This window comes from Hippocampus bargibanti, linkage group LG09 (assembly GCF_051943395.1).
Source record: "Hippocampus bargibanti isolate YZ-2025 linkage group LG09, ASM5194339v1, whole genome shotgun sequence".
Taxonomy (NCBI): domain Eukaryota; kingdom Metazoa; phylum Chordata; class Actinopteri; order Syngnathiformes; family Syngnathidae; genus Hippocampus; species Hippocampus bargibanti.
The window spans coordinates 5,882,698-5,898,140 of record NC_142742.1 but is presented as its reverse complement, the minus strand read 5'-3'; the positions used below and the strand labels follow the sequence as shown (position 1 = coordinate 5,898,140).

Here is a 15,443-nt window from a genome sequence, read left to right as displayed (position 1 = left end):
GTTAAAAAATGGCTTTGTGGCATGTGGAAATTGCAAAAAGGATTTTAACTCATTTACTGCCATTCCCAAATTTATTCGGGAATTGAAAATATAACGTAGAGCGCCATTCCCGAATTTGTTCAGGTTGTGTTTTTTTCTTGCTGGGGTGTCGATAAATGCTGGCCAGACCTCTGGCAAGGTTTTTTTCCTTCCACACGGGGGCTGCATTTCCCTTTTTTCCATGTTACCACTTTGTTCTGTTAAAGCGCTACATAAACCAATATGTATGTATTGCATTGTATTTTGGACAGCCACCCCCATTTCAAGCTCATATAACTCCAGACCCACATAATTTAGGAATTAACTATTTCTTTTCGGATGAAAGAAGAAAGTCTAAGGTTTCTTATGCTGCGCTGAATGTTTATGTAGTCCTAAAACTCAATATTGTGTGGGTCCTGGAATTTGAGTGACAATGACAAAAACCCTGGTACTGAAGTGTACACATTTTTACACAGCTGGCAGTGAATGAGTTAACAAGAATTCATAACGGCCCCTGGGAGGAAATCGTAACTACAATGTGGCCCACGGCAAAAAAAAAAAAAATGTTGTGAAAGATGATCGCATTCATTTGCGGACGACGAGCTGCACACAAACACCTTTTTTGGTCACTGACCCTATCCTGACTTTATTTCATAAGATGGCGGAGGGCACAAAAACAAAAAAACATGACTCAAAGCAAGAGTTGGCATGTGAGGATTTTCGCCACCCAACCACAAGGTCCTGTTTGCAGAGTCTGTGATTACCCCAAAGTGCTAATTTGCTACTTTGAAGTCAGAGTTTTATAGTACAGTATATGGCTCTCTTTCTTTTCCGCAATTCCGAGCCACCGTGTCCAACCACAATAAGCTTGAATCTGCTTCTCTCTATTGAAAAAAATGCCCATAGGTTTTAATTATGCAAATAAAAGCGGGTGAGTTTCCGTTTGATCAGGTCAGAGAGGCTGGGTTGGGGGGTTCGTAACCATTTCTGCATGTTTCTTCTTAAAACAAAGATATAAAAAAACAATTTCCACAAACCTTCAAATTTGCATAAATATTAAATGAATCAAAGGCTCTTAGCGGTTGTATTAAATCGGTCACTCCCTGCAGGTACCCATCAAGTGGAGGCAAATAAATAATTGGGGACAGTGGCACACAACAAAGAAGATACTGTTTGTGTCTGTGGTTTTTTTTCGTCTAGGTTAAAGAACGGAAATTGTGATTGCAGTTAATGCATCTGCATCAGAACAAAGCTGAGTTCCAACACAGTGTAGAATTCATACTCAAATGCCACTGAGGCCATACCATTTGACAATATGCTATTCACCCCAACCCCCTTTCTATTTCCCCATTGTGGGACTATTAAAGGCTTTTCTGATTCGGATTCTGAACTCCAATGTTATCGTGCCAAATGTTAGATCGGGTGTCAGCAACATGTGGCTCCTGAGCCATGGCTGAGCTCTTTCAGCCTTCTGTTGTGGCTCTGCATAGCTTGGGGAAGTGAATTAGAAAGAATTCGATGGAATAGGGTGATTATTAATGAAGCAGGAATCAAAAGTAAAAACTAAAAGATTCGAACGAAGAGAGGAAGGGGTTGTTTGGGAGAGCTTTCTGTAAAGACGGACAGGATGTGACGTCATGACAGAAAGTCTGAGAAAACAAAACGAAGTAAAGAAGAAAAGATGTTTAAAATGTGTTCATATAGTTGTCACGGTTTGTGAGGTGGTGATGGTGCTGGATCCCAAAAAAGCAGGCAGGAGGGAGCAGCAGGTTGTATTTGACAAATTGTATTAAAATAAAGTCAGCATGAACAAAATCTAAAACATCAAAGTCATCCCAACAGAAAAGTACAAAGTATCAAAGAAAACCATGGGTAAAAATCTGTCGAAATGAAACAAACCTGACAGGGTGAAGCAAACACATACACAGTACAATGACCCGACACCGAATGGTCATGCCGGGAGTCCTTTTAACTGCCACTGACTGGAACGACCAACACCTGTGCGGCTGCAGGCAGGACCGACAGCGCCACCCGTTGGTCACCAACCAGATCGTGACAATAGTGAATTTCCCTAACAGCCCAACTGTGCCGAGGCTGCGAGGTGTGTGATTTCAACGTCATCGCCCACTCGAAGATTCAAAAACACTGCCAGCGGTCTACCAGCGCTTTATCAGCAACCCCCATTGGAAAAACCAAAACCCGAACAAATTCAGGAATGGCGCTCCATGTCACATTTTCAAATCCAGACTAAATTTGAGGATGGCAGTGAATGTGTTATGGTCCAATTTAGCTCTCAACAAGTTCAAAATGACCATATGACAGCAGAGACAGCACCTAGTGAAGGCCATAAAGTGCGGTTGAATGGTCCTGCACTAAAGGGGGGCAGGAGAGGGGGCAGTTCCCATGGGTGAATAGCACTAAACAGGAAGCTCAATGTCTTGTCCTACCTGATACCAAATATGGATCTGATATGCACTAAGCACAGACCACACATGAAGATGTATGGACCTCACAGCCCAGGTGCCCCTTGTCCCTTGCATACCTGCTCCCTCAACCCCCACCCGTCTGAACATCAGCTGCTATGGGATTTGGAAGGAGAACTTTGAAGAGTTGTAACCTAATCTAACTTTTGAGACTGCCTCACTAAAAATGAGACAACAAAAGGAATACCGTGCCTGGGGGAAATAGTGGCCCGTCACAACAACAGTGGACTCGGAGCCTATATTTAACAGTGGTGGGAACTGCGAGCGCAGACATACAGGAACACTTTCAATGCGCATTGAAGGTCGACTGGGACACAACTTCCTCCTCAGTCTACAAAGTGGCTGGTTGAGTTCAGTCCTCCCACCCCCGTCAATCCCCTTTCTTAGACCCAGCAGCAAAACGAAGAGATAAGCATTGTTTAAACCAAACAATGGCCCACTTTCAAAATTGACAAACCTCTCTGGCACCCATGGATGCTTTTGAAGCTAGGCACCATGATAAACAATTTTTCCGTGGGCAGCTACAACATGTCAGGTAGATTTGAAGCAAAGTTTTCCACTAAAATGTTGTCTAAAAAGTGCAAAATGCAGTCTAACTTGGTGGAGATTTCTATCTTTCAGTATTTTTACTTATGAGCAACAGGTCAAAAGGGAGGTTTGCGCCATTGTTGGAGTGAACACACTAACTTATTTATTTCTGCCAATGAATGTAACTACGCTCTTTTGTATTTCAGCACAGGAGAAGCATGCATACAGCCTTTGAAGTAACAAAAATAGTGAAAGGACACTTTTATTTTCTCCTTTTTCATCTCAAACTATGTATGGATGGTATTGTATTTTGGACAGTCGTCATCATTTCAAGCTCATATAACTCCAAATCCATATAATTTAGGAATTAACTATTTCTTTCTGATGAAAGAAGAGAGTCTAAGGTTTCTTATGCTGCATTGAATGTTTATGTAGTTCTAAAACTCAATATACAGTAGTTCCTGGAATTCAACAGACAATGACAAAAACCCTGACACTGGAGTGGACACGTTTTTGCACATCATCTGGCAGTGAATGAGTTAAATTAAATCCACCTGTTAAAGTTATAGAGCATTTTAGGTTCAACCCCACATCCTAAATTTTTGTGGGTAGTGGAATTTGTGTACATTTTGAGCTTTGAGAAAAAAATACAAATACAACTTCCTCCGTGTCATTCAATTAGGTCTATACTCTATTTACTGTGTGTACTGTATACTCCAAAAGCATAAGTTTTAAATTTGAGATAAACTCGACTTACCTTGAATGAAGTTTGGTCAGTCAGGCTCAACGCCAGCTTCCTCAGCTCAGACACTTTCTTCTGACAGTTGTCACAAAAACCTCCCTTCTCCTCCGTCTCGGGTAAAGAAACAGAGCCGGCACCCTCCGGGGCTGGCCGGGTGCTGCAGCGAGCGTCCTCCGCTGAGAGGAGCCTCTTCCTGGGGGTGGCTGGAGACTCTCCAGGCGGACATCCCTCCAACTTCAGTACGGGTTGGAAAAAAAGATTAATGTTTGTTAATTCCACCTGTCACGCTAAAGGCAACAACTCGAGCACCAGATCTTGAATAAATGTGGATTTTGACAAAAGAAAGCATGTTTCAGAATGAATTCAACCAAATCGCGTATTAGAAAAACTTACTCTTGGATGCCCCCCTTCGTCAACAACAGGCTGGCCGTCCCCAGGTGCATTCATTGTACACTTATTAGGCAATGCAGCTTTACGAGACAAGCCGCCTCAACGTTTGTAATCGAGACGTAGACGAGGCATATCGGCTGTGGAGATGACTTGATGGTGACTTGTCATCTGTTGGACTCCACCTCAAAGTGTTCCAGAGGAGTTTGGAAAGCAGTGCACCGCCAGTGTTTGGGCGAGAGGCGGTATGATGGGGTCAGAATGGGAGGGCTAAAAGTCCAACCATTAGCGCAAACCCAGTACAAATACCGTTTAAACATGTCGGGTTGTTTATTTGGGTATTTTTTTCCTTTGTATATGTTTTTATGAATGTTTTGAACACCCCTAAAAAACGTTCTCTTACGTTTTTTTTCTGGGATGGGGAAATCGTAAAACTTAAAATAGTATCTCGAAAATACAAATAACAGAATTATACCACATTGACCTATTGACTGTGTTAAATTTGACGTAAATGTGATGTCATAAAAAAAGTCATTAAAAATGACACACAAAATGGGCATTTCAGTGTTGCCTTCAAGAAGCTAAATTGGACGCAAATTTCAATAAGTTTTTTAAAACAAAAGTCAGTACAAATACCGTGTAAACATGGCAGCTCGTTTATGTATTTGTTTATTTATTGTTTTGGAGAATGTTTTGAACACTCCTAAAAAACGTTCTCTTACATTTTTTTGAGGTGGGAAAATCCTAAAACTAAATTACAAATAACAGAATGATACCAGATTAATCAATAGACTGTATTACATTTGACATTAATTTGATTTCATTTTTAAAATAAAAGTCGGTTAAAATGACGCCCAAAATGGGCATTTCGGTGTTGCCACGCTTGAGCATATTTGACGTTACTCTGGCGCCACAATCTGGTAAACGGTGGTAATACCTTTACCCGAATAGCAGGGGAGTGCGGGGGGAACTGAGTTTAGGTTAAATATTTCATAAGTCAACTTTTAATATTTCATGGTGAGAATGACGTAAATGACAGCAGTCTATTCGTAACATCGATTCTCTTCCCACCTTCAAGACCCATCTCAAAACCCACCTATTTAAAAATGCATTTTCTGTGTAGCTCTCTCTTGTTTCTATTTATAATTGTATTTTATTCATTGCATTGTATTTGTGATTGCATTTTATTTATTATCGTACCTATGCTTGTCTGTGACTGTAAAGTTTCCTTGAGAGCTTTGAAAGGCGCTTAAAATGTAATGTATTATTATTAGTGAAACACCAAAAGAACAACATGGTGCCCTTGAATGGCCTTTTTAAAGTGAATGTATAGTGCCTCTTTGCAATTTTTTTATAATAATAATAATAATAATAATAATAATAATAATAATAATACATTTCATTTATAAGCGCCTTTCAAAACTCTCAAGGACACTTGTCACAGGATATTTCTTCTGCAGGTTTTTGATGATGATACTAGTGCAGCGGGTTCTACTGGAAACAAATTCCTTGTGTGTTCTACATACTTACATACATACTTACAATAAATATGATTCTGATGTTGAAATATAACAGGGGAAATATTTGATTTGGGTCTGTGTGTGTGTGTGTGGTTTTTTTTTTAAGTTTTATTTCATTTTGTTCTTTACTCTTTTTGTTTAAAAATAGGCTATGTTTTACAATCGGATACAATGGTTTGGTCAAATTTCAATTTAGACTGATTGATAAAAGTAACGATGAGTTTTCCATATAAAGTGGAATAAAGAACACACAATCATCTAAATCACTATCTCACGCTTTGTCATGTGTCCACATTTTTTGTAATGTAGATGATTACATGCTTATATTAAAAATCAAGATATTTTACATGCACAATGATGCAAATTTTAATTCAATTCTGATTAAAGCAAACTTTCATGTTTTGAATAAGGTACTATGGGTTCAAGATTTTCAAGTATGGCGCACCACTTGATGAATGCCTTTTTTTTGCAAAAGAACAACCCCCATTTCGTATAACTCTGAGTCAGAGTGCATTTACCTTCTTTTTTCTTTTCAGCAAGTGACTGGTAAATCCAAAGATAATGTCAGAATCAACAAAGATAGTACCCAGGTCGATGAGGTTGGGCTCGGGTTTGCCCCCTCCAGAAGAGCCCGGTGAGTTCGGTAAAGCCATTACGGTGGCTGGAAATGTCACCTACAGTTATATCCCACTCGTCCTATCGCATCCCTCGCGCCATCTAAACCAAAAAGTGTTTGTATCCCGTCAAAAAGAAGAAAAAAAACTCCACATGCTATTTCTTTTAAATACAAGAATCCACAGCACTGTTGCTTAAAAATAATTAAAAAAAAAATAATCCATAGGATCCAATCCCCATTCACTGGGATACTTCTAGGACATCATTTGAGGAGGACCCTCTGCTCTCCTCTGCTCTCTTGCTTCCCCATCACCCACCCCTTTTAACTCTATTCCTCTCTCTCCCTCCTCCCGTCCATTCTCTCTCTCCTCCCCCTATTCACGATACACACAAGAGTCTGGATGCAAATATGTATCACCATGACATTCCAAGCAATCATCACTAATGATATCTGCCCGCGTGTCCCATAACGTTCACATGGACACCCGCAGTCATTTTGCGTGTAACCGAATGACCTCATCTGTTCCTATTTAATGATGCCATATGTGCTTTGATTTTCCTTACAGGTTGTATATCCTGCTGAATAGTGATAGCATCGCTGATTACGTGACAAATATAATAATAATAATACATTTCATTTATCAGTGCGTTTCAAAACTTTCAAGGTCACTTTACAGTCACAGGATAAGTCTTTCTGTGGGTGAGCAGCGGCTGCCACACGCACCAGCGTTCACTCAACCCGGAAGTAACTAAAACATATAAAAAGCCTGCTAGCTAGCTAATAGATAGCTAATAGCCAGCCAGCTAAACCATAGCTAGCTAATAGATAGCGAATAGCCAGCTAAGCTAGCTAGATAGCAAATAGCCAGCTAAGCTAGCTAGCTATTCGCTAACTAGCTAGCCATCCGCTATCCCGCCAGCTAGATAGCTTCTTCTTTTCCTTAAATATACATTTGGGAGTAAAAATAAATGAATACATAAACACCACCAATCATAAATAAACAAAGAAAATAATCAATTTCATTTCTAAGCGCCTTTCAAAACTCTCAAGGTCACTTTACAGTCACAGGACACGTTTTTCTGTGGGTGAGCATCGGCTGCCACACGCGCCAGCGTTCACTCAACTCGGAAGTAACTAAAACAGATCGAAAGCTAGCTAGCGAGCTAATAGATAGCCAATAGATAGATAATAGCCAGCCAGCTAGACCGTAGTGAGCTACTAGATAGCAAATAGCCAGCTAAGCTAGCTAGCCATTCGCTAACAAGCTAGCCACCCGCTATCCAGCCAGCTAGATAGCTTCTTCTTTTCCTTAAATATAAATTTGGGAGTAAAAATAAATAAATACATCAACACCACTAATCATGACTAAACAAAGAAAATAATCCATTTCATTTCTAAGCGCCTTTCAAAACTCACAACTCAAATAGAAAGAAAGCTAGCTATCTAGCTAGCTAATAGATATAAAGTGATCAACTATGAGTGGATTCGGATTGATTTTGATGGACAGTTATGCCGTATGTATTGAACCCTAATCAGCATTGCTGCCTCAGCATGTCTGTTTTCGCCGATAAAACTTTACCATGACCTCTGTTCATCTTTAAAATTGCGACGGAGAAGCCAATAAGACTTCATGAGTGTAGATCAATAGTCAAGGAATAGCTTTCACAATAGCATTTCCAGCGGGCGTGTGTCTTATTATCACGCCAATTGAATGGTTGTGCACCGTTGGCTTTGTTTGATCCAGGGAAATCATTAGTCTGTGTCCATTTCAATTGGAATTCCACTCAGACTGAGTGGAATTGGGGGGGGGGGGCTGGGGAAACCAATATATACATTACAGTGATCCTTCGCTAATTCGCGGTTCAATTATCATGGTTTCAGTGAAGCGCAAATATTTTTTAAGGGGGAAAAAAAACATTCAGAATAAAAAAAAATGCCGAATGACTCCGAGGTTTTGCACATGGCTGTAGCGCTGACATCACCCAATGACAGCATGATATCTCATGATTTACAGCCATGGGATTGGCTGTTAATGTTGTCAGCCCCGCTCAGATCCCCCATCTGTCTTATCATGTGAGTTGTGATTATTATAGAACTCTACTTCGCGGATTTTGGTCTATACGGGTGGTCCTGGTCCCCATTAACCTTGAAAAAAATGAGGGATTACTCTATAACATCGTCCTTTTCTTTAAATAAGAATCAGAAAATCAGTCATATTTTTGGGAGGTCAAAAATATCAAAGCATTTCAACTGTATAGTTTCGCAAAAGGATTCCACCCGCTTGCAGTTGTGATTTTTTTTAATCTAATACAGTGATATCTAAGTTTACGAAAGCTTTAGGTTTCGAACTTTTCGCTTTAAGAACATTAAATTCGCGAGAATATAATCTTGGCATACAAACTAGTTTTCGGGAAACACACGGAGCGCCACAATGGCTGGCGGACTAGTTTTCCACACCCACTTTCTTTCAGTGCACTCCATGCAGACATGGTTCGTTATCGAGTGGATACTTTTGCTTTTTTGGGTCCAAAAAAAGACGCCATCACAGGCTAGTGGACACCAAAGAAAATTACGGTCGAGCAGAAGGAGATCATTGAAAAACAGGAATGAGGTGTGCGTTTGTGTGACTTAGCGTCCCACTACAAGGATGCTAAGTCAACCATTGCCACGTGTGGCAAGGGTGTTTCTGTGTTGTCGAAGCAACGGTCTCAGGGATTAGAAGAGGTTGAAAAACTTCTATTGATTTGGATTAACGAAAAGCAGCTAGCAGGGGACAGTGTGTGAGGGTATTATCGCAGAGAAAGCACGGCAACTTCACTCGATTATCATCAAGAGGCAACTACATCAACGATCATCACAAAGGTAAATAAAACAAATTTATTATACAGTACAGTTTATTTCTTTAATTACAATACAACACCACATTTATTATACATAAAATAAGGTATATTTTATGGAGTTTTAACGCTTATTTAGTGGAAAATTATGTTTTATGGAGACCTGGAAACGGATTATTCTCATTTTTAGTGGTTTCTTATGGGAAATAAATGTTTGGCAGACGAACTTTTCGCCTCACACACATATTCTGGGAACCAATTAAGTTCGTAAGCTGAGGTATCAGTGTATATACAGAAAAAAATTAATCACTTAATCGTCTCCCTCAGGGGAAATTTAATTCACTGGTGTGTTCATGCTGCAGCGTTTGTTCCACTAGCCTAGATAACAAATCTGCACAGGACAAATTTACACTCAAAGCAATTGCAGTTTCAATACCCGCAAGGGCATCTCGGACAGCAAATGAAAATATATCTCCATCAACCAGTCCAGTTTTCTTTCCAATTTCAGTTTTGTTTTGGTCTTCAGTGGAATTTTTGCTTTAATATTGCAAATTTCAAAAAGTCAAATCATTGCACATTAAATTACTCATGATGCATATTTGGTAGCATGACATAAATTTGGTGTTGGTGCCTTCTGTGAGAGAATGGCATCAACCTAGACACAATCTATATTACCTCCTTCCATCACAGTTTGGTTCGGGGCCGCCAAAAAAATGGGCAAAATATGATTTGAACGGACAGTTAGGACGGCGGGAAAAAAAAAAATCATTGGCACCGCCCTTCCCTTACTCGAGGACTTGCACACTCACTGCAAGAACCAAGACAAGAGCGTGGAAAATCCTACTGAACCCTTTGCACCCTGCTCACCAACTTTTCCAGCTACGTACTCCACTCAGACAGGCGCTACCGATCCATGTGCACCAAACCCACCAGACATTTAAACAGCTTAAATTAGATTAGCCCTTAATAATAATAATAATAACAATAATAATAATAATAATAATAATACATTTGATTTATAAGCGCCTTTCAAAATTCTCAAGGTCACTTTACAGTCACAGGATAAGTTTTTTGTGGGTGAGCAGCGGGCAACAACACGCGCGAGCGTTCACTCAACCCGGAAGTAACTCAAATAGATAGAAAGCTAGTTAGTTAGCTAGCTAATAGATGGCTAATAGTTATCTAGCTATCTAGTGTCCTCCACACTTATTTGTTATGTTTTTTGATGATGATACTAGTGCAGCGTGTTCTACCGGAGACAAATTTCTTGTGTGTTCTACATACTTGGCCAATAAAGATGATTCTGATTCTATAAATGTCACAAGAAGGTGTAAAAATCTACTTTTGTCTAAATTATCCTCAATTCACTTTGGTTTAGTTCCTTGGTATCATTTTTTTTAAGGTATTTCAAGTTATTCTATTTTATTTTGTTTTTTTTTTTTCTTATAATGTATTTTAATGTTTTTATGTTATTGTATTTGATTTTGTTTCATTTTATTGTATTGTATTGTATTTCTCAGCGAACATTTGTTTTCAATGCATTGGGTTCATCACTTCCGGGTAGAGTGAACGCTGGCGCGAATGGCTGCCGCTGCTCACGCGCACAAAAAAATCCAGTGACTGTAAAGTGTCCTTGAGAGTTTTGAAAGGCGCTTAGAAATTAAATGTGTTATTATTATTATTATTCTATGATGACAGCCAACAATTGATTTTAAATATGAAACCACAGACCTTAATTCCAACAAAGTAATATTATTGCTGTGTGTGTATACGTGTGAGTATAATTCTGAACTTTGTAGGCAAAGTGATAATCAAAGTTTGAAGTTCATTGTCATAAAAATAAGACGATTAGACTACATGAACATTTGCTATTTCAACCGTGCTGTTGAATAATTGCTATTTTAGGGTTGAATCAATGATTGCACCTACAAACAAAATGTCACCATCTGACAGCCATGAGTACACACTTATTTGTGAGGGTGTGGAGGCAGGGGCTTGTCACTAGGCTGATTATTACAATCCATAGTAAAGATGATTTAACACGTCTGTCACTCTGATCCACACCCCTCGGTGGAAGAGGTCTGGATCTGATGAAATTCCATGGGTAGGGGGGAACCCCTCGGGACTTGAGCTGCTACATCTGCTGCAATTGTGCACGTACAAGGAAATGGCTCTGGGCATCTCATTAAGGCCTCTCGTGTCTTAAGACATGCTCGTGAGACCCGCGACGCATGCATGGACAGGGGGTTTGTGAGAACCGTTTAGCAAATATTGATAGTTCTGCCGCGTGGAACAACGCATCAAAGGGAGAGGAGACAATGGGGATCATGGGTGCATGGTGCGTTCATGAATGAAAATTGTAAAGAGCAGTACATTGGGGAGACTCAACAAATTCTCAAAAAAAGACTTTATCAACATCGCAGGGATAATACTAGTGGGCCTCAATCGGCAGTACATTTGCACCTAAAAGCTAGCAACCACTCATTTGACGACAATGAGGTTAAAATCTTAGCGAAAGAACATAGATGGTTTGAAAGGGGGGTAAAAGAAGCGATTCTTATAAAACAACAAAATCCTTCATTAAACCGGTCTGGTGGGGTGATGTTCAATTTGGATCGTTCATACAATAGCCTGCTTAGGCAAAACAGGTTAGGCAACTTTCGTAATGCTGATGAGGGTCGTTATGCTGATGAGGTGATACCGGTGGGAGTGGGAGTAATAGGCCAGTCGTTAGTCAGGAATGTAGGAACAATCAGTGGGGCCACAGGGAGGGGTCCTCTGCCCCCCCAACCTGAGAGTAGGGACCTATCATAGCTGTGTCCGGCGCCACCATGTCTGGACATTAGGGATATATAAATAGGGCTGATACGATCAGTCAGACTTTAGTTCGCTGACGAAGCCTCTTGGATAGGAGGCGAAACGTCCGAAACCTTCACTTTTGTACAGATGACGGCTGAAGAAACCTTCTCATCGATGGACCACTCCTGTACGACTGAGAGCTTACACAGATGTATTATTATTGTACATTCAAACCCACATGTTCTCCACAATATAAATCAATCAAAACCCTGTCGTCATTTTAACTCAATCTTGCTCAGGATGAAAAGATATCACTTCATAAAGTTGATTAGATTTGATTTTAATTCATTGTAATACATGTTTTATTCCTCTGAAAGTGATTTTGCATGATATGCACATTTTCGATGACGCACAGAGGCTGAAGGTAATTGTAGTTTCAAAAATGGCCACAAGAGGGTACTGTTTTAACCGTTTGGCACGGGCGTGACAGGCGTGATTTTTTGGGGGAGGAGCATACCCACAGAAAAGCAGTGAAAAGCACGGAAATAATTTCACACAGGAAGTGTAGAGACGAGATTTGAGCCTCGAACTATGTGACTACTATTCCTATTGAGAATAATATAAAGTGTTTAGGGTCAAAACGCTGTCATCATAAAAAAAATAACAATATTGTAACTGTATACGCAACACTTCAAATAACGTAAATTTAACTCAAAATTGTATTTCCCGATCACTTGAAAAAATTATGCTGTAGTAACAAATATTGAACAAAAATTACAAAATGCAAATAAATACAAATAATTCAACGTATGAAAAATCAAATGTAGAATTTTGTCATTAAAATACACTTCATTCCTCCCGGTTCATAAAAAATATATAAAGCAAAACGTTTTTCTAAAATGGCTGTTTGCAAAAAGAGAAAGGTGCCTGTCATTTCTTCTGGAGAGCCATCAATGAAACATGAAAGTAAATCGACTTAGGTCCAAATCTGACATGCTCTCACGAAACAAAATATTTTTTTTTTTCACTTGAAAGTTGAACAAATTAATCTCTAACAAAAAAATAACTGACTACTTTCAAACTATTTGCGACCAACCAACATCCTAAGTAGTTTACAGTCCAAATGAGCTTTATAGAGCTGATGTTGTCTTTCCGCAGCAATGATTGTCCATGATTGTCCACCCAGGTTGACTGTTCACTTCCAAACTGACTCAACGGAGACCAATTATTTTTAATGACTTGTTTTAATCAGGACCTTTAATCACAGCAACAATAAAGAGAGAAAATACGAGTAAAGCTGTCGAGCTGTAAACAACCGGACGTGTGCCAGAGGAGTGATCCAAGTAAACCCGGTTCTTTGTTTTTTAAGAGCCCTGTGCCATTTTTTTTTTCATGGTAAATTTTTGCTTGAGCATAAAGAGGCAGAAACAGACGCAGCTAAAATGTAAACGGTTTTAGAAAAATCATCAAATGGGAGCCTAGAGAGGTTTTTTTACTCCAACGAAACGGAAGGGTCGATGCTTTCTAAGCAGCAAATGTCTGACTGGTCAAGTGGTCCTAAACATTTCACAATTTTTTCAAAGAACTGTTGAACTGTCGAGAACCACTCAATCAGGGAGACCACATTCATGTTCAAAAAAAAATCTTGGTTTCTGAAAAAAAGCTGTCACTCCGAGAACAGGTTTTAAAGAGCAGTGACTTGCCTTGTTGTTTCATAAGGCATTTACCTTGAAGAAGACGAGTTCTTTCCATGCGTTGCCCTTTTTCTTACCTTGGTGTCACCTACCTTCAAACCGTGTCAACTGAAATGCCACCCGGCTTTATATATGATGATTTGGGGCTCGGTTCAAACAAGTTTCATTGCGGTAGGAATGAGGCCCATGCTGGTCTGACCGGATGAGCTGGGTTCAAAAAAAGCAGTCGACACGACGAAGGGGCCAGCCGCCTTGACAAAATAAATCACATTTAGTAACAAACGGTGCATCTTCCTTTATGTAATCGGTTCGTTTCTTTTCGTAACCATGTTTGGTAAGTTAGCCTTGAGCTAAACAGATGCTAACTGGCTCACAATAGGCTAGTAAAACCGTCTGATATCTTTCACAGAATCGCTGAAAAAAGCAACAAGATATATAGCTTCTTTATTTAGTCGGTTGGTTTCTTTTTGGAACCACGTTTGGTAAGTTAGCCTTGAGGTAAACTGTTTACATCAGTTAGCATCTGTTTAAAACGGATGCTAACTGACTCACTAGAGGACAGTAGAACCGTGGGATATCTTTCACGCAATCGCTGAAAAAAGTAACAAAGTCTTTATTTACCTTCTTTATTTATTGGGTTGGTTTCTTTTCGGAACCATCTTTGCTAAGTTAGCCTAGAGGTAAACAGATGCTAAACGGCTCACTACAGGACAGTAGACCGTCGGATGTCTTTCACGCCAATCACTGGAAAATAGTGTGGATCTCAGAAATAATGAAATAAATTGAAAGATATATATTTTCTTATTTAAAAATATTATCACAATTATTTGTTTAAATGCAAAAGGACTACTTTTTTATAAAGTTTATAGTTTGTTTTTAATCCAGTTTCGTGTTTTTCAATGATCGATTAATCTATTCGTAGAAATCATCACAATAATTTACAACATAGTCCAAAAAAGGACACTATACACCTAACAACGCTAAAACGATTATGATCGAATAATAATTAAAAAGAAAGAAAATGAAAACAATATAATCTGTATTTACTTGGGTAAATGCTATCCAAACACTGGACACATTTCTGAGACACGATGATAATGAAGACACAAATTTATGTCGTAAACACAAACGGATTCATTCCTACGAACACTTTTGAGCTAAAGTTTAATTTTAATGGCTGCAACACTGGCAAAATAAATTATGGGAGCTTTATTGTATTAAAATGATTGAAACCAGACATAGAACTTAGTTTTGCAGTCTTCACTAATTATTCAGTTGCTGTGTGGGTTTACATCCATTTGTAAATCATTTTAAAGTGACATGACTTGCACAGTATTTAATTTATTATTTTGCATTTTTTTTATTCTTACAGGATATTGACATTTACATGGACGACTTAAGTCAAAAGTTGGACATTTGGAAAATATTTCCCAATTAGCTATTTGACAAACACATTGGATTGCCCCATTGGAAAAGATTGAAACAACTGGAACACGTTTTGTTGAAAATAAATCAGAACACAATTTTATATTCCTGTAACTTTTGACTTTCTTTTATGAGCTCCTCTACCAAAGCAAATAAAAATTCATTTGAATCTAAAAATTAGCTTGGACATGAATAATTAAATTTTTCATAACTTTGAGGTTCTGCGCGTGGTTTTGTTGGCCAGTAATAAGAGACTTGTTTTGATTACTTCAATTTATTTCTGTTGCTTTTTCAAATGGAGACCGTATCACAAAAAAAAACATCAGCAGCAAGACATTCAATTGTGAAACATCACGATGACTTGTTTTCCTTGAAAAACAATAAACAATTCTTC

The 15,443-nt window shown here is 38.9% G+C and overlaps 1 protein-coding gene across 2 annotated transcripts in view; it reads right to left on the bottom strand.

Annotated features, from left to right (window-relative positions):
• Positions 1–6,508, bottom strand: part of kif26ab (kinesin family member 26Ab) — a 78,445-nt gene extending 71,937 nt beyond the window's left edge. The window contains exons 1-2 of one of the 2 annotated variants that reach the window (XM_089004423.1): positions 6,197–6,508; positions 3,787–4,005 (exon numbers count right to left, since the gene is read on the bottom strand). In XM_089004423.1, coding sequence (XP_088860549.1) covers positions 3,787–4,005; positions 6,197–6,331 — 354 coding nt within the window. In that variant the 5' untranslated portion in view covers positions 6,332–6,508. Of the gene's footprint in view, positions 1–3,786; positions 4,006–4,164; positions 4,415–6,196 lie in introns of those variants that run through there. The other variant, XM_089004424.1, reaches the window with a different exon arrangement.
• Positions 6,509–15,443: the final 8,935 nt, after the last annotated feature.